Source organism: Macrosteles quadrilineatus, unplaced genomic scaffold, assembly GCF_028750875.1.
Source record: "Macrosteles quadrilineatus isolate MER2022 unplaced genomic scaffold, UCM_ALF_1.0 Scaffold_2__2_contigs__length_208266976, whole genome shotgun sequence".
Classification (NCBI taxonomy): Eukaryota; Metazoa; Arthropoda; class Insecta; order Hemiptera; family Cicadellidae; genus Macrosteles; species Macrosteles quadrilineatus.
This window is the reverse complement of record NW_026542595.1, coordinates 115,808,978-115,834,563: the sequence shown is the minus strand read 5'-3', so window position 1 is coordinate 115,834,563 and position 25,586 is coordinate 115,808,978. Positions and strand designations below refer to the sequence as shown.

At 43.7% G+C, this 25,586-nt stretch overlaps 2 protein-coding genes across 2 annotated transcripts in view; one reads left to right on the top strand and one right to left on the bottom strand.

The window, feature by feature from the left end:
* Positions 1–12,857, top strand: part of LOC128986062 (uncharacterized) — a 37,039-nt gene extending 24,182 nt beyond the window's left edge. Inside the window, exon 8 of the mRNA XM_054406157.1 lies at positions 11,222–12,857. Within this exon, the coding sequence (XP_054262132.1) occupies positions 11,222–11,335 (114 nt within the window). The 3' untranslated portion in view covers positions 11,336–12,857. The remainder of the gene's footprint in view (positions 1–11,221) is intronic.
* A 1,756-nt stretch (positions 12,858–14,613) lies between these two features.
* The window catches only part of LOC128984799 (N(4)-(Beta-N-acetylglucosaminyl)-L-asparaginase-like), a 50,555-nt gene continuing 39,582 nt past the window's right edge, over positions 14,614–25,586 (bottom strand). The window contains exon 6 of the mRNA XM_054404167.1: positions 14,614–14,839. Coding sequence (XP_054260142.1) covers positions 14,614–14,839 — 226 coding nt within the window. The remainder of the gene's footprint in view (positions 14,840–25,586) is intronic.

The window sequence follows — 25,586 nt, the reverse complement described above, 5'->3', positions numbered from 1 at the left end:
TGTACCCTAGCCTGTCCTACCTACCTCCAGTAACTCGGTTACCTATCCTAATCCAGTAACCTACCCTGTAGAACCTGTACCCTAGCCTGCCCTACCCACCTCCAGTAACCTGGTTACCTATCCTAATCCAGGAACCTACCGTGTAGAACCTGTACCCTAGCCAGTCCTACCTACATCGAGTAACCTGGTTACCTATCCTACTTCAGTAACCTACCTTGTAGATTCTGTACCCTATCGTGCCCTACCTACTTCCAGTAACCTGGTTACCTATCCTACTCCAGTAACCTACCCTGTAGAACTTGTACCCTAGCTTACCCTACCTACCTCCAGTAACCTGGTTACCTATCCTAATCCAGTAACCTACCCTGTAGAACCTGTACCCTAGCCTGCCCTACCCACCTCCAGTAACCTGGTTACCTATCCTAATCCAGGAACCTACCGTGTAGAACCTGTACCCTAGCCTGCCCTACCCATCTCCAGTAACCGGGTTACCTATCCTACTTGAGTAACCTACACTAGGTAGAACCTGTACCATAGCCTGCCCTACCTACCTGCAGTATCCTGGTTACCTATCCTACTTCAGTAACCTACCCTGTAGTATCCTGGTTACCTATCCTACTCCAGTAACCGACCATGTAGAAGCTGTACCCTAGCCTGTCCTTCCTACCTCCAGTAACCTAGGTAACCTATCCTATTTCAGTAACCTACCCTGTAGAACCTGTACCCTAGCCAGTCCTACCTACATCGAGTAACCTGGTTACCTATCCTACTTCAGTAACCTACCTTGTAGATTCTGTACCCTATCGTGCCCTACCTACTTCCAGTAACCTGGTTACCAATCCTACTCCTGTAACCTACCCTGTAGAACCTGTACCCTAGCCTGCCCTACCCACCTCCAGTAACCTGGTTACCTATACTACTCCAGTAACCTGGTTACCTATCCTACTCCAGTAACCTGGTTACCTATCCTACTCCAGTAACCTACCCTGTAGAAGCTGTACCCTAGCCTGCCTACCTACCTCCTCCAGTAACCTGGTTACCTATCCTACTTCAGTAACCTACCCTGTAGTATCCTGGTTACCTATCCTACTTCAGTAACCTACCCTGTAGTATCTGTACCCTAGCCTGCCCTACCTACCTCCAGTAACTTGGTTACCTATCCTACTTCAGTAACCTACCTTGTACATTCTGTACCCTAGCGTGCCCTACCTACTTCCAGTAACCTGGTTACCTATCCTACTTCAGTAACCTACCTTGTACATTCTGTACCCTAGCGTGCCCTACCTACTTCCAGTAACCTGGTTACCTATCCTACTCCAGTAACCTACCCTGTAGAACCTGTAACCTAGCCCACCCTACCTACCTCCAGTAACCTGGTTACCTATCCTAATCCAGTAACCTACCCTGTAGAACCTGTACCCTAGCCGACCCTACCCAGTACCTACAGTAACCTACACTGTACTACCCTGTAGATCCTGTACCCTAGCCCACCCTACCCAGTACCTGCAATAACCTACGCTTCCTTACCTTGTAGATCCTGTACCCTAGCCGACCATACCCAGTACCTACAGTAACCTACACTGCACTTCCTGTAGATCCTGTACCCTAGCCGACCCTACCCAGTACCTACAGTAACCTACACTGTACTACCCTGTAGATCCTGGACCCTAGCCGACCATACCCAGTACCTGCAGTAACCTACACTGTACTACCCTGTAGATCCTGTACCCTAGCCGACCCTACCCAGTACCTACAGTAACCTACACTGTATTACCCTGTAGATCCTGTACCCTAGCCGACCCTACCCAGTACCTACAGTAACCTACACTGTACTACCCTGTAGATCCTGTACCCTAGCCCACCCTACCCAGTACAAGCAATAACCTACGCTTCCTTACCTTGTAGATCCTGTACCCTAGCCTGCCCTACCCAGTACCTACAGTAACCTACACTGCACTACCTGTAGATCCTGTACCCTAGCCGACCATACCCAGTACCTGCAGTAACCTACACTGTACTACCCAGTAGATCCTGTACCCTAGCCCACCCTACCCAGTACCTACAGTAACCTACACTGTACTACCCTGTAGATCCTGTACCCTAGCCTGCCCTACCCAGTACCTGCAATAACCTACGCTTCCTTACCTTGTAGATCCTGTACCCTAGCCAGCCCTACCCAGTACCTACAGTAACCTACACTGCACTACCTGTAGATCCTGTACCCTAGCCGACCCTACCCAGTACCTACACTGTACTAACCTGTAGATCCTGTACTACCCTAGCTAGCTCCACCTAGTACCTACAGTAACCTACCCTGTACTTCCTGTAGATGCTGTACCCTAGCCAGCCCCACCTAGTACCTACAGTAACCTACACTGTACTACCCTGTAGATTCTGTACCCTAGCCTGCCCTACCCAGTACCTACAGTAACCTACATTGTACTACCCTGTAGATCCTGTACCCAAGCCCGCCCTACCTAGTACCTACAGTAACCTACACTTCACTACCTGTAGATCCTGTACCCTAGCTTGCCCTACCCAGTACCTACAGTAACCTACACTGCAATACCTGTAGTAGATCCTGTACCCTAGCCGACCCTACCCAGTACCTGCAGTAATCTACACTGTACTACCCTGTAGATTCTGTACCCTAGCCTGCCCTACCCAGTACCTACAGTAACCTACATTGTACTACCCTGTAGATCCTGTACCCAAGCCCGCCCTACCCAGTACCTGTCGTACCTACACTCTACTACCCTGTAGATCCTGTACCCTAGCCTGCCCTACCCAGTACCTACAGTAACCTACATTGTACTACCCTGTAGATCCTTTACCCAAGCCCGCCCTACCCAGTACCTACAATAACCTACACTGCACTACCTGTAGATCCTGTACCCTAGCCTGCCCTACCCAGTACCTACAGTAACCTACACTGCAATACCAGTAGTAATTCCTGTACCCTAGCCGACCCTACCCAGTACCTGCAGTAATCTACACTGTACTACCCTGTAGATCCCGTACCCTAGCCTGCCCTACCCAGTACCTACAGTAACCTACACTGCAATACCTGTAGTAGATCCTGTACCCTAGCCGACCCTACCCAGTACCTGCAGTAATCTACACTTTACTACCCTGTAGATTCTGTACCCTAGCCTGCCCTACCCAGTACCTACAGTAACCTACACTGTACTACCCTGTAGATCCTGTACCCTAGCCCGCCCTACCCAGTACCAACAGTAACCTGCACTATACTACCCTGTAGATACTGTACCCTAGCCCGCCCTACCTAGTACCTACAGTAACCTACACTGCACTACCTGTAGATCCTGTACCCTAGCCCGCCCTACCCAGTACCTACAGTAATCTACACTGTACTACCCTGTAGATCCTGGACCCTAGCCGACCCTACCCAGTACCTACAGTAACCTACACTGCACTACCTGAAGATCCGTTACCCTAGCCGACCCTACCCAGTACCTACAGTAACCTACACTGTACTACCCTGTAGATCCTGGACCCTAGCCCACCCTACCCAGTACCTGCAATAACCTACGCTTCCTTACCCTGTAGATCCTGTACCCTAGCCGACCATACCCAGTACCTGCAGTAACCTACACTGTACTACCCTGTAGATCCTGTACCCCAGCCCACCCTACCCAGTACCTGCAATAACCTACGCTTCCTTACCTTGTAGATCCTATACCCTAGCCTGCCCTACCCAGTACCTACAGTAACCTACACTGCACTACCTGTAGATCCTGTACCCTAGCCGACCCTACCCAGTACCTACAGTAACCTACACTGTACTACCCTGTAGATCCTGTACCCTAGCCCACCCTACCCAGTACCTGCAATAACCTACGCTTCCTTACCTTGTAGATCCTGTACCCTAGCCTGCCCTACCCAGTACTTACAGTAACCTACACTGTACTAACCTGTAGATCCTGTACTACCCTAGCTAGCTCCACCTAGTACCTACAGTAACCTACACTGTACTACCCTGTAGATCCTGTACCCTAGCCAGCCCTACCCAGTACCTGCAATAACCTACGCTTCCTTACCTTGTAGATCCTGTACCCTAGCCAGCCCTACCCAGTACCTACAGTAACCTACACTGCACTACCTGTAGATCCTGTACCCTAGCCGACCCTACCCAGTACTTACAGTAACCTACACTGTACTAACCTGTAGATCCTGTACTACCCTAGCTAGCTCCACCTAGTACCTACAGTAACCTACCCTGTACTTCCTGTAGATGCTGTACCCTAGCCAGCCCCACCTAGTACCTACAGTAACCTACACTGTACTACCCTGTAGATTCTGTACCCTAGCCTGCCCTACCCAGTACCTACAGTAACCTACATTGTACTACCCTGTAGATCCTGTACCCAAGCCCGCCCTACCCAGTACCTGTCGTACCTACACTCTACTACCCTGTAGATCCTGTACCCTAGCCTGCCCTACCCAGTACCTACAGTAACCTACATTGTACTACCCTGTAGATCCTTTACCCAAGCCCGCCCTACCCAGTACCTACAATAACCTACACTGCACTACCTGTAGATCCTGTACCCTAGCCTGCCCTACCCAGTACCTACAGTAACCTACACTGCAATACCAGTAGTAGTTCCTGTACCCTAGCCGACCCTACCCAGTACCTGCAGTAATCTACACTGTACTACCCTGTAGATCCTGTACCCTAGCCTGCCCTACCCAGTACCTACAGTAACCTACACTGCAATACCTGTAGTAGATCCTGTACCCTAGCCGACCCTACCCAGTACCTGCAGTAATCTACACTTTACTACCCTGTAGATTCTGTACCCTAGCCTGCCCTACCCAGTACCTACAGTAACCTGTACTACCCTGTAGATCCTGTACCCTAGCCCGCCCTACCCAGTACCAACTGTAACCTGCACTATACTACCCTGTAGATACTGTACCCTAGCCCGCCCTACCTAGTACCTACAGTAACCTACACTGCACTACCTGTAGATCCTGTACCCTAGCCCGCCCTACCCAGTACCTACAGTAATCTACACTGTACTACCCTGTAGATCCTGTACCCTCGCCCGCCCTACCTAGTACCTACAGTAACCTGCACTGTACTACCCTGTAGATCCTGTACCCTAGCCCGCCCTACCCAGTACCTATAGTAAACTGCATTGTACTGCCCTGTAGATCTTGTACCCTAGCCCGCCCTACCTAGTACCTACAGTAACTTACACTGCACTACCTGTAGATCCTGTACCCTAGCCTACCCTACCTAGTACCTACAGTAATCTACACTGTACTACCCTGTAGATCCTGTACCGCAGCCGACCCTACCCAGTACCTTCAGTAACCTACACTGCACTACCTGTAGTAGATCCTGTACCCTAGCCGACCCTACCTAGTACCTACAGTAACCTACACTACTGTAGATTCTGGATCTACAGGGTAGTACAGTGTAGGTTACTGTAGGTACTGGGTAGGGCTGGCTAGGGTACAGGATCTACAGGGTAGTGCAGCGTAGGTTACTGCAGGTACTGGGTGGGGTAGGCTAGGGTACAGGATCTACAGGGTAGTGCAGCGTAGGTTACTGCAGGTACTGGGTGGGGTAGGCTAAGGTACAGGATCTACAGGGTAGTGCAGTGTAGGTTACTGTAGGTACTGGGTAGGGCTGGCTAGGGTACAGGATCTACAGGGTAGTGCAGTGTAGGTTACTGCAGGTACTGGGTAGGGTGGGCTAGCGTACAGAATCTACAGGGTAGTGCAGCATAGGTTACTGTAGGTACTGGGTAGGGTGGGCTAGGGTGCAGGATCTACAGGGTAGTGCAGTGTACGTTACTGTAGGTACTGGGTAGGGCTGGCTAGGGTACAGGATCTACAGGGTAGTGCAGCGTAGGTTACTGTAGGTACTGGGTAGGGCTGGCTAGGGTGCAGGATCTACAGGGTAGTGCAGCGTAGGTTACTGTAGGTACTGGGTAGGGTGGGCTAGGGTACAGGATCTACTACAGGTATTGCAGTGTAGGTTACTGCAGGTACTGGGTAGGGCTGGCTAGGGTACAGGATCTACAGGGTAGTGCAGTGTAGGTTACTGCAGGTACTGGTTAGGGTGGGCTAGCGTACAGAATCTACAGGGTAGTGCAGCGTAGGTTACTGTAGGTACTGGGTAGGGTGGGCTAGGGTGCAGGATCTACAGGGTAGTGCAGCGTAGGTTACTGTAGGTACTGGGTAGGGCTGGCTAGGATACAGGATCTACAGGGTAGTGCAGCGTAGGTTACTGTAGGTACTGGGTAGGGTGGGCTAGGGTACAGGATCTACAGGGTAGTGCAGCGTAGGTTACTGCAGGTACTGGGTGGGGTAGGTTAGGGTACGGGATCTACAGGGAAGTGCAGCGTAGGTTACTGCAGGTACTGGGTAGGGTGGGCTAGGGTACAGGATCTACAGGGTAGTGCAGCGTAGGTTACTGCAGGTACTGGGTAGGGTTGGCTAGGGTACAGGATCTACAGGGTAGTGCAGCGTAGGTTACTGTAGGTACTGGGTAGGGCTGGCTAGGGTACAGGATCTACAGGGTAGTGCAGCGTAGGTTACTGCAGGTACTGGGTAGGGTGGGCTAGCGTACAGAATCTACAGGGTAGTGCAGCGTAGGTTACTGTAGATACTGGGTAGGGTGGGCTAGGGTGCAGGATCTACAGGGTAGTGCAGCGTAGGTTACTGTAGGTACTGGGTAGGGCGGGCTAGGGTGCAGGATCTACAGGGTAGTACAGTGCAGGTTACTGTAGGTACTGGGTAGGGTGGGCTAGGGTGCAGGATCTACAGGGTAGTGCAGCGTAGGTTACTGTAGGTACTAGGTAGGGCGGGCTAGGGTGCAGGATCTACAGGGTAGTACAGTGCAGGTTACTGTAGGTACTGGGTAGGGAGGGCTAGGGTGCAGGATCTACAGGGTAGTGCAGCGTAGGTTACTGTAGGTACTGGGTAGGGCTGGCTAGGGTACAGGATCTACAGGGTAGTGCAGCGTAGGTTACTGCAGGTACTGGGTAGGGTGGGCTAGGGTACAGGATCTACAGGGTAGTGCAGCGTAGGTTACTGCAGGTACTGGGTGGGGTAGGTTAGGGTACAGGATCTACAGGGTAGTGCAGCGTAGGTTACTGCAGGTACTGGGTAGGGTGGGCTAGGCTACAGGATCTACAGGGTAGTGCAGCGTAGGTTACTGTAGGTACTGGGTAGGGTGGGCTAGGGTACAGGATCTACAGGGTAGTGCAGCGTAGGTTACTGTAGGTACTGGGTAGGGCTGGCTAGGGTACAGGATATACAGGGTAGTGCAGCGTAGGTTACTGAAGGTACTGGGTAGGGTGGGCTAGGGTGCAGGATCTACAGGGTAGTGCAGCGTAGGTTACTGTAGGTACTGGGTAGGGCTGGCTAGGGTACAGGATCTACAGGGTAGTGCAGCGTAGGTTACTGTAGGTACTGGGTAGGGTGGGCTAGGGTGCAGGATCTACAGGGTAGTGCAGCGTAGGTTACTGTAGGTTCTGGGTAGGGCAGGTTAGGGTGCAGGATGTACAGGGTAGTGCAGCGTAGGTTACTGTAGGTACTAGGTAGGGCGGGCTAGGGTGCAGGATCTACAGGGTAGTACAGTGCAGGTTACTGTAGGTACTGGGTAGGGTGGGCTAGGGTACAGGATCTACAGGGTAGTGCAGCGTAGGTTACTGCAGGTACTGGGTAGGGTGGGCTAGGGTACAGGATCTACAGGGTAGTGCAGCGTAGGTTACTGCAGGTACTGGGTAGGGCTGGCTAGGGTACAGGATCTAAAGGTTAGTGCAGCGTAGGTTACTGTAGGTACTGGGTAGGGCTGGCTAGGGTACAGGATCTACAGGGTAGTGCAGCGTAGGTTACTGTAGGTACTGGGTAGGGCTGGCTAGGGTACAGGATCTACAGGGTAGTGCAGCGTAGGTTACTGCAGGTACTGGGTGGGGTAGGTTAGGGCACAGGATCTACAGGGTAGTGCAGCGTAGGTTACTGCAGCAGGGTTGCCACCAGCCATGAAAACCTTGAAAAGCGTGAATTATGCGTGAAATTAGGTGACCATGAAAAAGTGCGTGAATTATGCGTGAATTTCGTCATTGGACCATGAATTCTCAAAATCATTATTAATAATTCAGCCAAACCCCCTAAATGTGCTGAATCAAATACTCCGTATTAAAACCATTCTCGAAATGAACACCGAGATAAAACGTCAAAGTGGGAGTGTCGAGATAAAAAGTTTTGTTGCCATGCCACGAACAGAAACGATTGCGTAGTTTATTCAAGGTCAAATACGATCGTAACCGACGTCAGCCGAGTAGTCTAGAGATGGGAATTATCGTTGTTTTCCGGCAACGGTTATAACGATAACGCAGCTGCCCAATAACGTGTTGCGGCAACCTGTTATTTCAATAACGATTGCCAACTCGTTGCCGCTATAAACCGTTGTCTTGTACGCCGGTCGCCGGTCGGTGTTGCGGCGTTCAGTTATCGTTGTCGGTTGATCAGTTCGGAGTTCAGTTTTCAGTTGTAGTCGGGAGTCGGGCGTTGCCGCGTTGTCCAGACAGGATGCGTTATTCTAGTTCGTTTCAGAAGTTATCGTTGCTCTGGTAGCGTTGCGGCAACGGCACTAATGGCAATGCATGTTTCCGTTGTCCGCGCGGCTTTCCTGCAACATTGTGTAGATAGATACGTTATTATAATAACAGGGAGTTCTCCGCAACGTGTTGCCGCGATAACGTTGCCGTGGCCGCAACACTGTTATTCATCCTGTTATGTTATAACGCCCATCTCTACCGAGTACCGATCTACCGATAAAATCGATGCTTTCGGAGCTAAAACATCGATCACATCGATGTTTATTCCGAGTTTCTCGTCTGTTCTCTGCACTGTAACAGCCAATTAACCTAAAACCAATACAATTCAGTTACGGAAAACATCAATATTTCATTACTTTTGTTGGCCTAAAAGACCGATGTAACAAACCAAATCATCGGTTCGGTAATCTACCATCGATGTAAACAAACAACTTCGAACATCGATAGAAAAGACATCGATGTTTCGAAAACATCGACAATCGGAATTGATGCTCGCTCTGTACTCATTCTCTACTCTCTCCTCTAGTGTTCGTGTGGAAGGAAATACAGAGTAACCATAACCTAAAAGTTTTAAACTGATCTGAAACTTGTCAAACTTTTGAAGTAGTGGTGGACACTGGACAGTAAGATCACTTTTTGCACTCGTGATTCCGTTTTGTGCTTCTTATAATTGATTACCCAACACTCAGTGGAACAAGTGTTCAGATTAAATATTTTTTATTACTGATATATCATACTTCCGATACTTTACAACGTTAAAATAAGAAGTACCTTCACCTTGCCTTGCCATAAAGGTCAAAATGGCTTACGCCGGCTGGAACCGTCTTCTGTGTTTGTTTGGTCAAATATGTCGTAATTTCAAACTACTGTCAGTGTTGAATAAATGTGTTACGTTACAACGGGAGTTTAAGTTTATTTATTTAGGCCTAAGTTGCAAGAAGTCAATGTTGTGCTGAAAAATGGTGATTTCGTTCTGAGGAAGGTAAATGTAAATGTTTTGTTGGAAGCATAACTAGGTGTTTTCAGTCAATAATGAGACTAATGAGATATATAATACTAACTAATGAGATGTAAATTTAATTAAATAATTGTTTTAACTGTGATTTAAACCTGTGTAGGCAAATAATAATATATAAACTGATCCAGTCGGAAGAAACATCCTCCTAACTAAGTTTATTTTAACCTTTTCTGTAGGGGAATGTAATTAATTATTTTTTTATTAGGCCTACTTAATGTAAGTTAGCCTATGTCTAAACTTACATACATTCCATAACTTTTGTTTCGTTCTTAGCTTTAACTAAATATTTATTTACATAATCTTACCTTTTTAGAGTGTTTTTATCAGTCAGTCGGTAACCTTTAATCTTCTCAATAAATAAAAGTTGGTTCAGGCCTAACTTAGCCTAGATTCAGCTTTGGATTACAATGTAGGCTAGCCTACTGTGTTACAGTATAAAGTAATAGATTGCATGCGCGTTTTAGTAGGCCTAGATATGGTCCATTACTAAGGTAACTTAACCGTTTCTTGGATCATGTTCTTAACATTTGTTTTTATTATGCCTATTATCTTAATTAAATACGTTATGCCTATTATCTTAATTTGATGTTTAGACAGTAAAGTTCTAGGCCATTGCTGGATTAACTAAGTTAAACCTTTTATGTTTGGATGTAATGTTTTTTAGGTTAGGCCTAGACCTAACTACCAATCCGACTTATTTTTTATTTATTATTTCTTCTAACATTTGAATTTATCATTAGGCCTATGATGTTGTTAAATCAGATGTTTAATTTTTTTTTATAATTACATCGTATTATCACACACAAGATTTTTATTAATATCCTTTTTCATCTGTGATTTTACTTTTTTTAGACTGGATAAATTTTATTAAATTCTTATTTTTCACTGTAAAATAAACGCATGAAATGTGTTTTATTTGATAGTAGCACACAAAACTATATATTGTCGATAAATTAATGTACAATTCTGAACTAGGCAACACTCTTTTATGGTGAAATTGTGCGAGCATATACCCCATGAATTTTTCAAAACTACCAATGAAAACCTTGAATTATGCATGAATTTTTTTATCTCACTTTGGTGGCAACCCTGTGCAGGTACTGGGTGGGGTAGGTTTGGGTACAGGATCTACAGGGTAGTGCAGCGTAGGTTACTGCAGGTACTGGGTAGGGTGGGCTAGGGTACAGGATCTACAGGGTAGTGCAGCGTAGGTTACTGCAGGTACTGGGTGGGGTAGGCTAGGGTACAGGATCTACAGGGTAGTGCAGCGTAGGTTACTGCAGGTACTGGGTGGGGTAGTCTAAGGTACAGGATCTACAGGGTAGTGCAGTGTTGGTTACAAGGTAGGACAGATTAGTGGAAATGCTATAGTTAGTTGGTTCACAAAATTTAGGCGATTTGAGGCAAAGCCATTTCATCCTCTTTACCTTACTTTAACTTTGAAACCAAACGACAGATTAAGCAATAAAAAAGCTGTGGGGGAACCCAGGAATCTTCCCCTTAATTGCCTAAATTTTGTGAACCAACTAACTATAGTAATAGTCACAGTAATTAAACTGAAATTAAATGCAACCTTCTTAAATTATACAATGTTGCGCAGGTGCCACAGCAGCCCATGGACATCGCAGCCAGTATCAAAGCCCTCGCGAAGAGTGTCCACGGAGATGCTGTCTTTGGAGATCTCCCTCGGCCAAGATTCAGCTCCCAGATCTGACCTGTCTAAGCTCAAAACACTTTCTTTTGTATTTTTTCTATAAGCGATAGTTACACGAGATTTAGTAGTAAGACTTAACAAGATATTACAGCATCAAGATGCTTTGAAGGTGGTTAATTTTTTTGGCTCGATGTATATAAATTGGTGATACAGTGGAAAATTGATTGGTACAATAAAGTCGGTTACCTTTAAGGTACATTGAGTATTTCAATCTGCCCCTATATGGTTTGGTAAACAATATTGTTCTGTTGAACCATTAGAAAGTATGTTCCATACTGTAAAAGATCTGGAAGCTATTCAGATGGTCGTAAATATTTTGGAAAAGCTATAAGCGTTTAAATAGGTGTGGAGAATAGCTATTTGTGTATTAAGAGCACAAAATATATCATTGCCACTTGAGAACTTTAAGCTTTGTGCGGCCATACATTTCCTGCTGGCCTTTCTCACTCTAGAGTGGAAATGAGCTATTTTGCGTACTTTTTACAGGTGTGGCAATGTTATTATTCCATGCAGTGGTAGGAAAAATACTTTATAATTTTAATAATTGTATAGTTATTTTCCCAGGTTTTTTGTATAAGTTTTTTTACCATCAAAGCAGGGCCATTATAATCATATTCAGATGGAGATTGTATTAGAGAAGATTACACTAATCCTATGAAAAAGCTAATTGTTGATATAGTTGATCAGTTAAGAGAGCTGTTTAAATATTATAACTACTTATTACTATTCGGATATTGTCCATAAACAGGTATTGGAAGATTTGTTAACTTTTTAATTTTGAACTGCATTTCAAGCTTTCCACTGTACTCTTGTGTTGCGGAAAAGACGTGTGATTTACGTTTCAAGAGCCAAAGTAGAAGTAATATTATTTTTATTTGTGACAGTTATGCCACAAAAATCAATGTTGTGCCTTTTTTGTAAGTTAGCCTTGTGATAGAAAACGGTTAATTAGGACTGTGTATTAGATGGTTTTGCAAAACCGTTCTACAAATTGGCCTGTATTTGTGTCTTTGCAGTTAAAATTGTTTGGTTCCAAGTACAAAGAGGTTATTCGAGCTTGCCATATTTGCTTGGCCTAAAATGTTTTAGATTGCCAAATGGTTATAAATGGAGATGTTTTATGCCAATTTATTGTACTGAATGTAATAACAGTGTTTTAAGTTACCCCATTTGTTTTCACAAGCTGGTTTCTTCCATATCGTCAATTATTACATGGTGTGTTTTTGTGTATGTGCTAATGCCATCCCGATTGCACAAATTACTAATATTTAATTCATTGTTTTTTTACTAGCCTAGACCTAGTTTTTAATTTTAAAATTTATGATCTGATACAACAATATTCCTTTATAAGTCTACTACAACTATTTCATTATTGATGTGTAGAATGTTTTATGCAGAAAGATACAAATATCACTAATCAATAGACTGATCGAGATAAACATTTCAGGTTTTTATATTGTTGGTATAGTTATGTTGCTATGTTATCTGTCTTATTAGTTTTAATAAAAATAATTTTGTTAAATATTGTGACTTTTTTCATTGACATCCATTATGTTTAAGGAGATTATTTCAACAGGGAAAAGGTGATTACCTGACAAAGTTGAAGTGTTTTTTACAGGTTCACAAATAAAGGACACATAAAAATTGTTCTTCACGGTGTAGGGTAAATTATTGATGATATGAAAAAGATAGAATATATTGGAGTAGCCAATTCATACATACAATAGAATGTACAAGATTTGGCTACTCCCATGTGTTCTACCTAGACATGCCATCTATAAGGAATAGCTGTCGCGAATTTAAAAAAAAAAATAACGTGAGCCAGTCATGGATTGCGCTAGTGTACAAAATTATACTTTTTTACCTCCTTGTTATTGAGATAGTTGACGTGATGCTACAGCTTACAAAAGTTGTTTTATCAACTCAATAATTTTATCAGCACAATCTGTAGGTGGCTCACTTCTACTACGTCCGTTTTGGGCAACAACTAACGTGGGGATGGAATGTCTAGTTTTACCAATCAATAGTCAAAATCAAAGGTATTATTTAAAAATATAATTTCTTACTTAAATTTTAATAACACGTTTTTTGCAGTTTGATAACCTATTTCCAGTATTAAAAGTATCAAATATATATATTTTAGGAAAATGAACCAATGCTACTTTTTAAACCAATAAGAATATTAGATTTCATAACATTAAGGCCTTGTGCAGTTTTAACAAACAAGTAGTAAATATATAAACACACACAGTATTGGAAATAATTAGATACTAACATTTGAGTACAGTAGAACTCCAATTATCCGAACTCCAACTATCCAAATTGCTTACAGATATTATTTAAAAATTTAAAATCACAGCAATACGAATCGTTATTAAATAAGGCAGAAACCATCATCAAGGAAAAATCCAAAACCTGTCTCACGACTGTGTTAACACCATCAATGTTGTGTTGACACCATCAATGTCTCCCGCGGTCACGGTAACATCGTCATCATTTTTCGTGATTGCGGAAAAATGATAAATATATCCCATGGCATTTTTGACACCATCATCGTCTCCTGTATTCTTGGTAACATAATCATCGTGTTTCACGCTCGCGGCAAAATGATAGATAAATCCACAGTTGTGTAGACACCATCATTGATCGTCTCCTGCCAAAATCATTATCGTACTCCGCAATTGCGTTGAAAAGGTAAATTTTGTGATTGTGACAATCGTTGCAGACTCTTTGACTCTGAATTTTGGTAAAAATCCAATTTTCCGAATTTTAAATTTCAAAATGGGGTACGGTTCAAATTGATTCGGATAATTGGAGTTCTACTACACTAATTTATACAACTAAATAGTATATGACTTAACTTCTAGAAGAGGTGACTTAGTGTTAAGGCACAAAATCTTTTTTACTAAATCTTTCTTTGGTATTGAGAAGGTATTCATAACCCCAATCCTTAGTTAACTATTCTTGGCACAGTTGTAAATATTTATCGACTATCACTTCAATGATTCTATTCTACAACAACTCGTGACAAAGGTTGTATCGAGACCAAGGTTTATTCCAAAAGACGTTAGGTGCCAATGGCGTGGAAAGACAACAAAATAAAGTAATATCCTAATGGTAATTATCTGTTGGTTACATCTTCAAAATAACCTAGTCACTGCAATATACTAAATTCCGGTAATTCAAATAGAACTACACAAAATATAGCACCCAATATTGTATTTGAAAACATTACCTATAAATTTAGCAATTTTAGAAGTGAACAATTACAGTTCGTCTCATATACACGGAACTCGTAAAACAATCCCCTCTGGATGGTGCGGATCATGAACAGAGAAAGGGAACGTGTCCATTCCATGACAAGCGGCTGCGTACTCACCATACAGGTTGGCAGCAATGATGGCGCCACTGAATGATGGGTAGAACTGTTTGATACGAGAGACGGCCTCTCGAGTCGCTGCAGCAGGAGACGAACCTCTTCGCATCTCTTCCACAGCCAGGAAACTACCAACAAAATCACATCAGCTTTTAAAACTAATCTCACATTGGCGACTGTACACTTACTTAACACAGGGTGATTTATTATGAACTATAGGATTAAGGTCAGAGGATTGTCATGTGATTCCAGGGCCTAATTTTGAATCAAAGCCCCCAGCAGCTCACATCAGGCTATTTGCACACACACCGATTTTGGACGGTCCGTAATAAGTCGGTCGATATTTTATTGGTCCATGGTGCTTGCACACATACCAGAATTTTATCAGCCAAACGATCAGTCTTTGTGGTTGTGTCGAGGACAAGACGACATTATTGAATACTTAATCATAAAAGAGTTGTTGCTATGTGGTTATTGTATCGACGTATTAAGCACCGTAGGATTAAACATATGTTCTGGATTCATCCGATTAATGAAAGCAGAGAAAAAACGGGAACATCCCACTATTTTTTTAAGAACTAAGGCTTGATAGCAGTAACTATTTCAGATTGTCAATAGCATCTTTATTAAAATTACAACCAAACGTTCAGCTAGATGGATCAAAAATTATTCAAGTAAACCATACAAAATTCCTTGGATTGATTCTAGACGAGAATTTGAGTTGGGATAAGCATGTTGATCATGTAGTAAATAAAATGTCAACTGGCATACATGCTTTGAGACAAATGTCTCATGTATGCAATATTAACACTCTCAAATCAATCTATTTTGCTCTGATCAACTCGCATATGGCTTATGGTATTGCTATATATGGCGGGACTAGCAATAAAAACCTTAAAAAAAATCTGAAACAGCAAAAGAAAGCATTACGAATTATCTTTAATATAAAAAATAGAAAATCCACAAAACCATATTTTTCCAAATTAGGAATCATGACGGTTTATGACCTATATATATTTGAAACCATTTTACATGTAAAAAAATTAAACACACAAAAATACAGTAAAAAATCACATACATACAACTTGAGAAATAACAGATATGTAGAACCGCATAAATTACAGATTTTTGAAAATAAAACAACTTTTATTGGTACTAAATTTCTTTATAATCTACCGAAGAATATTCTTTGTGAAGAAAAATATATCAGTTTCAAAACCCGCCTTAAAGAATACCTATTGACTCATCCTATCTTTTCAAGTAAAGATTTTTTAAATTCAAGGAATGTAAAATAAAAAAAAGAATTATTAGTGTCATTGTCATACAACAACATAAAAAAGTTTTATTTGTAACCATCATATTTTAATTAAGGACATTAGGTATAAGAATTGTGACTCTATTCAATGTATTCATGTAAATACAAAAAAATGAATAAAGATTATTTGATTTGATTTGATTTGATATCTATAAAGTCACCCATTTAAAACGTTATAAACACGCACTACCAAAACTAATTAAAAATTTCAGAAGAGCAGTCACGTGAAATGGAGGATGGTGTAGCGAGAACTGCAGATACAATCGGTAACCAATAAACAATACGCCATTGCGTCGCTGGCATCGGCTGTATGAAGTGGCAGTGGCCACTTCTGTGAAGCTGCCAATAACTTCACCAATAAATAGTGCATTGCATGTGTGTGTGTGTACTGTGGAGCGTGCGCCCGTGTTTGGGGGGGGGGGGTAGGAGAGGGGCATTGAACTGTAACTGTTGAGCGCGCGGGTGGGGGGGGGAGGGAGCTAGGGAGATGCAATTTTAATTTATCTTAATAATGTCATCCGGTCGGTAGTAAAGATTTCTTAGTTAGTTTTAATTATTTTTTTTGTAATGACCATTTCCATTTAAAATAGTTCATTTCATTCAACAAACGCTGTATGACGAGGCCAATTTTACTGCTGTCGTGATTTGTTTCAAATTCGTTTTTTGTTATTTGAGTATACCGTAATTTAAAAGCACGTTAAACCAAATAAAACTATAAAATAATACACAATAACTCGTCCACTAGCTTTGTAACCAAACAGTCTAACAAACTATCTATTGGTGGGTATATAACGGGTCAATATTAACTGCCAAAGGGTACCACTATAAAAACTTGATAGAGGACATATTCACGGATACCACGGTATCAATGTATTATCTCAGGAACGCAGGAGCGCTTATCAAGGCGCATATAAGTGACGACGCGCCCGCGCTACTATCTATTGGTGGGTATATAACGGGTCAATATTAACTGCCAAAGGGTACCACTATAAAAACTTGATAGAGGACATATTCACGGATACCACGGTATCAATGTATTATCTCAGGAACGCAGGAGCGCTTATCAAGGCGCATATAAGTGACGACGCGCCCGCGCTACTATCTATTGGTGGGTATATAACGGGTCAATATTAACTGCCAAAGGGTACCACTATAAAAACTTGATAGAGGACATATTCACGGATACCACGGTATCAATGTATTATCTCAGGAACGCAGGAGCGCTTATCAAGGCGCATATAAGTGACGACGCGCCCGCGCTAATATCTATTGGTGGGTATATAACGGGTCAATATTAACTGCCAAAGGGTACCACTATATAAACTTGATAGAGGACATATTCACGGATACCACGGTATCAATGTATTATCTCAGGAACGCAGGAGCGCTTATCAAGGCGCATATAAGTGACGACGCACCCGCGCTACTATCTATTGGTGGGTATATAACGGGTCAATATTAACTGCCAAAGGGTACCACTATATAAACTTGATAGAGGACATATTCACGGATACCACGGTATCAATGTATTATCTCAGGAACGCAGGAGCGCCTATCAAGGCGCATAGACGTGACGACGCGCCCGCACCACTATCTATTGGTGGGTATATAACGGGTCAATATTAACTGCCAAAGGGTACCACTATATAAACTTGATAGAGGTCATATTCACGGATACCACGGTATCAATGTATTATCTCAGGAACGCAGGAGCGCTTATCAAGGCGCATATAAGTGACGACGCGCCCGCGCTACTATCTATTGGTGGGTATATAACGGGTCAATATTAACTGCCAAAGGGTACCACTATATAAACTTGATAGAGGACATATTCACGGATACCACGGTATCAATGTATTATCTCAGGAACGCAGGAGCGCCTATCAAGGCGCTTAGACGTGACGACGCGCCCGCGCTACTATCTATTGGTGGGTATATAACGGGTCAATATTAACTGCCAAAGGGTACCACTATATAAACTTGATAGAGGACATATTCACGGATACCACGGTATCAATGTATTATCTCAGGAACGCAGGAGCGCCTATCAAGGCGCATAGACGTGACGACGCGCCCGCGCTACTATCTATTGGTGGGTATATAAAGGGTCAATATTAACTGCCAAAGGGTACCACTATATAAACTTGATAGAGGACATATTCACGGATACCACGGTATCAATGTATTATCTCAGGAACGCAGGAGCGCCTGACGACGCGCCCGCGCTACTATCTATTGGTGGGTATATAACGGGTCAATATTAACTGCCAAAGGGTACCACTATATAAACTTGATAGAGGACATATTCATGGATACCATGGTATCAATGTATTATTTCAGGAACGTCAGAGCGTCTATCAAGGTGCATATAAGTGACGACGCGCCCGCGCTACTATCTATTGGTGGGTATATAACGGGTCAATATTAACTGCCAAAGGGTACCACTATGTAAACTTGATAGAGGACATATTCACGGATACCACGGTATCAATGTATTATCTCAGGAACGCAGGAGCGCTTATCAAGGCGCATATAAGTGACGACGCGCCCGCGCTACTATCTATTGGTGGGTATATAACGGGTCAATATTAACTGCCAAAGGGTACCACTATATAAACTTGATAGAGGACATATTCACGGATACCACGGTATCAATGTATTATCTCAGGAGCGCCTAACAAGGCGCATAGACGTGACGACGCGCCCGCACTACTATCTATTGGTGGGTATATAACGGGTCAATATTAACTGCCAAAGGGTACCACTATATAAACTTGATAGAGGACATATTCACGGATACCACGGTATCAATGTATTATCTCAGGAACGCAGGAGCGCTTATCAAGGCGCATATGAGTGACGACGCGCCCGCGCTAATATCTATTGGTGGGTATATAACAGGTCAATATTAACTGCTAAAGGGTACCACTATATAAACTTGATAGAGGTCATATTCACGGATACCACGGTATCAATGTATTATCTCAGGAACGCAGGAGCGCTTATCAAGGCGCATATAAGTGACGACGCGCCCGCGCTACTATCTATTGGTGGGTATATAACGGGTCAATATTAACTGCCAAAGGGTACCACTATATAAACTTGATAGAGGACATATTCACGGATACCACGGTACCAATGTATTATCTCAGGAGCGCCTAACAAGGCGCATAGACGTGACGACGCGCCCGCACTACTATCTATTGGTGGGTATATAACGGGTCAATATTAACTGCCAAAGGGTACCACTATATAAACTTGATAGAGGACATATTCACGGATACCACGGTATCAATGTATTATCTCAGGAACGCAGGAGCGCCTGACGACGCGCCCGCGCTACTATCTATTGGTGGGTATATAACCGGTCAATATTAACTGCCAAAGGGTACCACTATATAAACTTGATAGAGGACATATTCACGGATACCACGGTATCAATGTATTATCTCAGGAACGCAGGAGCGCTTATCAAGGCGCATATAAGTGACGACGCGCCCGCGCTAATATCTATTGGTGGGTATATAACGGGTCAATATTAACTGCCAAAGGGTACCACTATATAAACTTGATAGAGGACATATTCACGGATACCACGGTATCAATGTATTATCTCAGGAACGCAGGAGCGCTTATCAAGGCGCATATAAGTGACGACGCACCCGCGCTACTATCTATTGGTGGGTATATAACGGGTCAATATTAACTGCCAAAGGGTACCACTATAAAAACTTGATAGAGGACATATTCACGGATACCACGGTATCAATGTATTATCTCAGGAACGCAGGAGCGCTTATCAAGGCGCATATAAGTGACGACGCGCCCGCGCTAATATCTATTGGTGGGTATATAACGGGTCAATATTAACTGCCAAAGGGTACCACTATATAAACTTGATAGAGGACATATTCACGGATACCACGGTATCAATGTATTATCTCAGGAACGCAGGAGCGCCTATCAAGGCGCATAGACGTGACGACGCGCCCGCACCACTATCTATTGGTGGGTATATAACGGGTCAATATTAACTGCCAAAGGGTACCACTATATAAACTTGATAGAGGTCATATTCACGGATACCACGGTATCAATGTATTATCTCAGGAACGCAGGAGCGCTTATCAAGGCGCATATAAGTGACGACGCGCCCGCGCTACTATCTATTGGTGGGTATATAACGGGTCAATATTAACTGCCAAAGGGTACCACTATATAAACTTGATAGAGGACATATTCACGGATACCACGGTATCAATGTATTATCTCAGGAACGCAGGAGCGCCTATCAAGGCGCTTAGACGTGACGACGCGCCCGCGCTACTATCTATTGGTGGGTATATAACGGGTCAATATTAACTGCCAAAGGGTACCACTATATAAACTTGATAGAGGACATATTCACGGATACCACGGTATCAATGTATTATCTCAGGAACGCAGGAGCGCCTATCAAGGCGCTTAGACGTGACGACGCGCCCGCGCTACTATCTATTGGTGGGTATATAACGGGTCAATATTAACTGCCAAAGGGTACCACTATATAAACTTGATAGAGGACATATTCACGGATACCACGGTATCAATGTATTATCTCAGGAACGCAGGAGCGCCTATCAAGGCGCATAGACGTGACGACGCGCCCGCGCTACTATCTATTGGTGGGTATATAAAGGGTCAATATTAACTGCCAAAGGGTACCACTATATAAACTTGATAGAGGACATATTCACGGATACCACGGTATCAATGTATTATCTCAGGAACGCAGGAGCGCCTGACGACGCGCCCGCGCTACTATCTATTGGTGGGTATATAACGGGTCAATATTAACTGCCAAAGGGTACCACTATATAAACTTGATAGAGGACATATTCACGGATACCACGGTATCAATGTATTATCTCAGGAACGCAGGAGCGCCTATCAAGGCGCATAGACGTGACGACGCGCCCGCGCTACTATCTATTGGTGGGTATATAAAGGGTCAATATTAACTGCCAAAGGGTACCACTATATAAACTTGATAGAGGACATATTCACGGATACCACGGTATCAATGTATTATCTCAGGAACGCAGGAGCGCCTGACGACGCGCCCGCGCTACTATCTATTGGTGGGTATATAACGGGTCAATATTAACTGCCAAAGGGTACCACTATATAAACTTGATAGAGGACATATTCATGGATACCATGGTATCAATGTATTATTTCAGGAACGTCAGAGCGTCTATCAAGGTGCATATAAGTGACGACGCGCCCGCGCTACTATCTATTGGTGGGTATATAACGGGTCAATATTAACTGCCAAAGGGTACCACTATGTAAACTTGATAGAGGACATATTCACGGATACCACGGTATCAATGTATTATCTCAGGAACGCAGGAGCGCTTATCAAGGCGCATATAAGTGACGACGCGCCCGCGCTACTATCTATTGGTGGGTATATAACGGGTCAATATTAACTGCCAAAGGGTACCACTATATAAACTTGATAGAGGACATATTCACGGATACCACGGTATCAATGTATTATCTCAGGAGCGCCTAACAAGGCGCATAGACGTGACGACGCGCCCGCACTACTATCTATTGGTGGGTATATAACGGGTCAATATTAACTGCCAAAGGGTACCACTATATAAACTTGATAGAGGACATATTCACGGATACCACGGTATCAATGTATTATCTCAGGAACGCAGGAGCGCTTATCAAGGCGCATATGAGTGACGACGCGCCCGCGCTAATATCTATTGGTGGGTATATAACAGGTCAATATTAACTGCTAAAGGGTACCACTATATAAACTTGATAGAGGTCATATTCACGGATACCACGGTATCAATGTATTATCTCAGGAACGCAGGAGCGCTTATCAAGGCGCATATAAGTGACGACGCGCCCGCGCTACTATCTATTGGTGGGTATATAACGGGTCAATATTAACTGCCAAAGGGTACCACTATATAAACTTGATAGAGGACATATTCACGGATACCACGGTACCAATGTATTATCTCAGGAGCGCCTAACAAGGCGCATAGACGTGACGACGCGCCCGCACTACTATCTATTGGTGGGTATATAACGGGTCAATATTAACTGCCAAAGGGTACCACTATATAAACTTGATAGAGGACATATTCACGGATACCACGGTATCAATGTATTATCTCAGGAACGCAGGAGCGCCTGACGACGCGCCCGCGCTACTATCTATTGGTGGGTATATAACCGGTCAATATTAACTGCCAAAGGGTACCACTATATAAACTTGATAGAGGACATATTCACGGATACCACGGTATCAATGTATTATCTCAGGAACGCAGGAGCGCTTATCAAGGCGCATATAAGTGACGACGCGCCCGCGCTAATATCTATTGGTGGGTATATAACGGGTCAATATTAACTGCCAAAGGGTACCACTATATAAACTTGATAGAGGACATATTCACGGATACCACGGTATCAATGTATTATCTCAGGAACGCAGGAGCGCTTATCAAGGCGCATATAAGTGACGACGCACCCGCGCTACTATCTATTGGTGGGTATATAACGGGTCAATATTAACTGCCAAAGGGTACCACTATAAAAACTTGATAGAGGACATATTCACGGATACCACGGTATCAATGTATTATCTCAGGAACGCAGGAGCGCTTATCAAGGCGCATATAAGTGACGACGCGCCCGCGCTAATATCTATTGGTGGGTATATAACGGGTCAATATTAACTGCCAAAGGGTACCACTATATAAACTTGATAGAGGACATATTCACGGATACCACGGTATCAATGTATTATCTCAGGAACGCAGGAGCGCCTATCAAGGCGCATAGACGTGACGACGCGCCCGCACCACTATCTATTGGTGGGTATATAACGGGTCAATATTAACTGCCAAAGGGTACCACTATATAAACTTGATAGAGGTCATATTCACGGATACCACGGTATCAATGTATTATCTCAGGAACGCAGGAGCGCTTATCAAGGCGCATATAAGTGACGACGCGCCCGCGCTACTATCTATTGGTGGGTATATAACGGGTCAATATTAACTGCCAAAGGGTACCACTATATAAACTTGATAGAGGACATATTCACGGATACCACGGTATCAATGTATTATCTCAGGAACGCAGGAGCGCCTATCAAGGCGCTTAGACGTGACGACGCGCCCGCGCTACTATCTATTGGTGGGTATATAACGGGTCAATATTAACTGCCAAAGGGTACCACTATATAAACTTGATAGAGGACATATTCACGGATACCACGGTATCAATGTATTATCTCAGGAACGCAGGAGCGCCTATCAAGGCGCTTAGACGTGACGACGCGCCCGCGCTACTATCTATTGGTGGGTATATAACGGGTCAATATTAACTGCCAAAGGGTACCACTATATAAACTTGATAGAGGACATATTCACGGATACCACGGTATCAATGTATTATCTCAGGAACGCAGGAGCGCCTATCAAGGCGCATAGACGTGACGACGCGCCCGCGCTACTATCTATTGGTGGGTATATAAAGGGTCAATATTAACTGCCAAAGGGTACCACTATATAAACTTGATAGAGGACATATTCACGGATACCACGGTATCAATGTATTATCTCAGGAACGCAGGAGCGCCTGACGACGCGCCCGCGCTACTATCTATTGGTGGGTATATAACGGGTCAATATTAACTGCCAAAGGGTACCACTATATAAACTTGATAGAGGACATATTCACGGATACCACGGTATCAATGTATTATCTCAGGAACGCAGGAGCGCCTATCAAGGCGCATAGACGTGACGACGCGCCCGCGCTACTATCTATTGGTGGGTATATAAAGGGTCAATATTAACTGCCAAAGGGTACCACTATATAAACTTGATAGAGGACATATTCACGGATACCACGGTATCAATGTATTATCTCAGGAACGCAGGAGCGCCTGACGACGCGCCCGCGCTACTATCTATTGGTGGGTATATAACGGGTCAATATTAACTGCCAAAGGGTACCACTATATAAACTTGATAGAGGACATATTCATGGATACCATGGTATCAATGTATTATTTCAGGAACGTCAGAGCGTCTATCAAGGTGCATATAAGTGACGACGCGCCCGCGCTACTATCTATTGGTGGGTATATAACGGGTCAATATTAACTGTCAAAGGGTACCACTATGTAAACTTGATAGAGGACATATTCACGGATACCACGGTATCAATGTATTATCTCAGGAACGCAGGAGCGCTTATCAAGGCGCATATAAGTGACGACGCGCCCGCGCTACTATCTATTGGTGGGTATATAACGGGTCAATATTAACTGCCAAAGGGTACCACTATATAAACTTGATAGAGGACATATTCACGGATACCACGGTATCAATGTATTATCTCAGGAGCGCCTAACAAGGCGCATAGACGTGACGACGCGCCCGCACTACTATCTATTGGTGGGTATATAACGGGTCAATATTAACTGCCAAAGGGTACCACTATATAAACTTGATAGAGGACATATTCACGGATACCACGGTATCAATGTATTATCTCAGGAACGCAGGAGCGCTTATCAAGGCGCATATGAGTGACGACGCGCCCGCGCTAATATCTATTGGTGGGTATATAACAGGTCAATATTAACTGCTAAAGGGTACCACTATATAAACTTGATAGAGGTCATATTCACGGATACCACGGTATCAATGTATTATCTCAGGAACGCAGGAGCGCTTATCAAGGCGCATATAAGTGACGACGCGCCCGCGCTACTATCTATTGGTGGGTATATAACGGGTCAATATTAACTGCCAAAGGGTACCACTATATAAACTTGATAGAGGACATATTCACGGATACCACGGTACCAATGTATTATCTCAGGAGCGCCTAACAAGGCGCATAGACGTGACGACGCGCCCGCACTACTATCTATTGGTGGGTATATAACGGGTCAATATTAACTGCCAAAGGGTACCACTATATAAACTTGATAGAGGACATATTCACGGATACCACGGTATCAATGTATTATCTCAGGAACGCAGGAGCGCCTGACGACGCGCCCGCGCTACTATCTATTGGTGGGTATATAACCGGTCAATATTAACTGCCAAAGGGTACCACTATATAAACTTGATAGAGGACATATTCACGGATACCACGGTATCAATGTATTATCTCAGGAACGCAGGAGCGCTTATCAAGGCGCATATAAGTGACGACGCGCCCGCGCTAATATCTATTGGTGGGTATATAACGGGTCAATATTAACTGCCAAAGGGTACCACTATATAAACTTGATAGAGGACATATTCACGGATACCACGGTATCAATGTATTATCTCAGGAACGCAGGAGCGCTTATCAAGGCGCATATAAGTGACGACGCACCCGCGCTACTATCTATTGGTGGGTATATAACGGGTCAATATTAACTGCCAAAGGGTACCACTATAAAAACTTGATAGAGGACATATTCACGGATACCACGGTATCAATGTATTATCTCAGGAACGCAGGAGCGC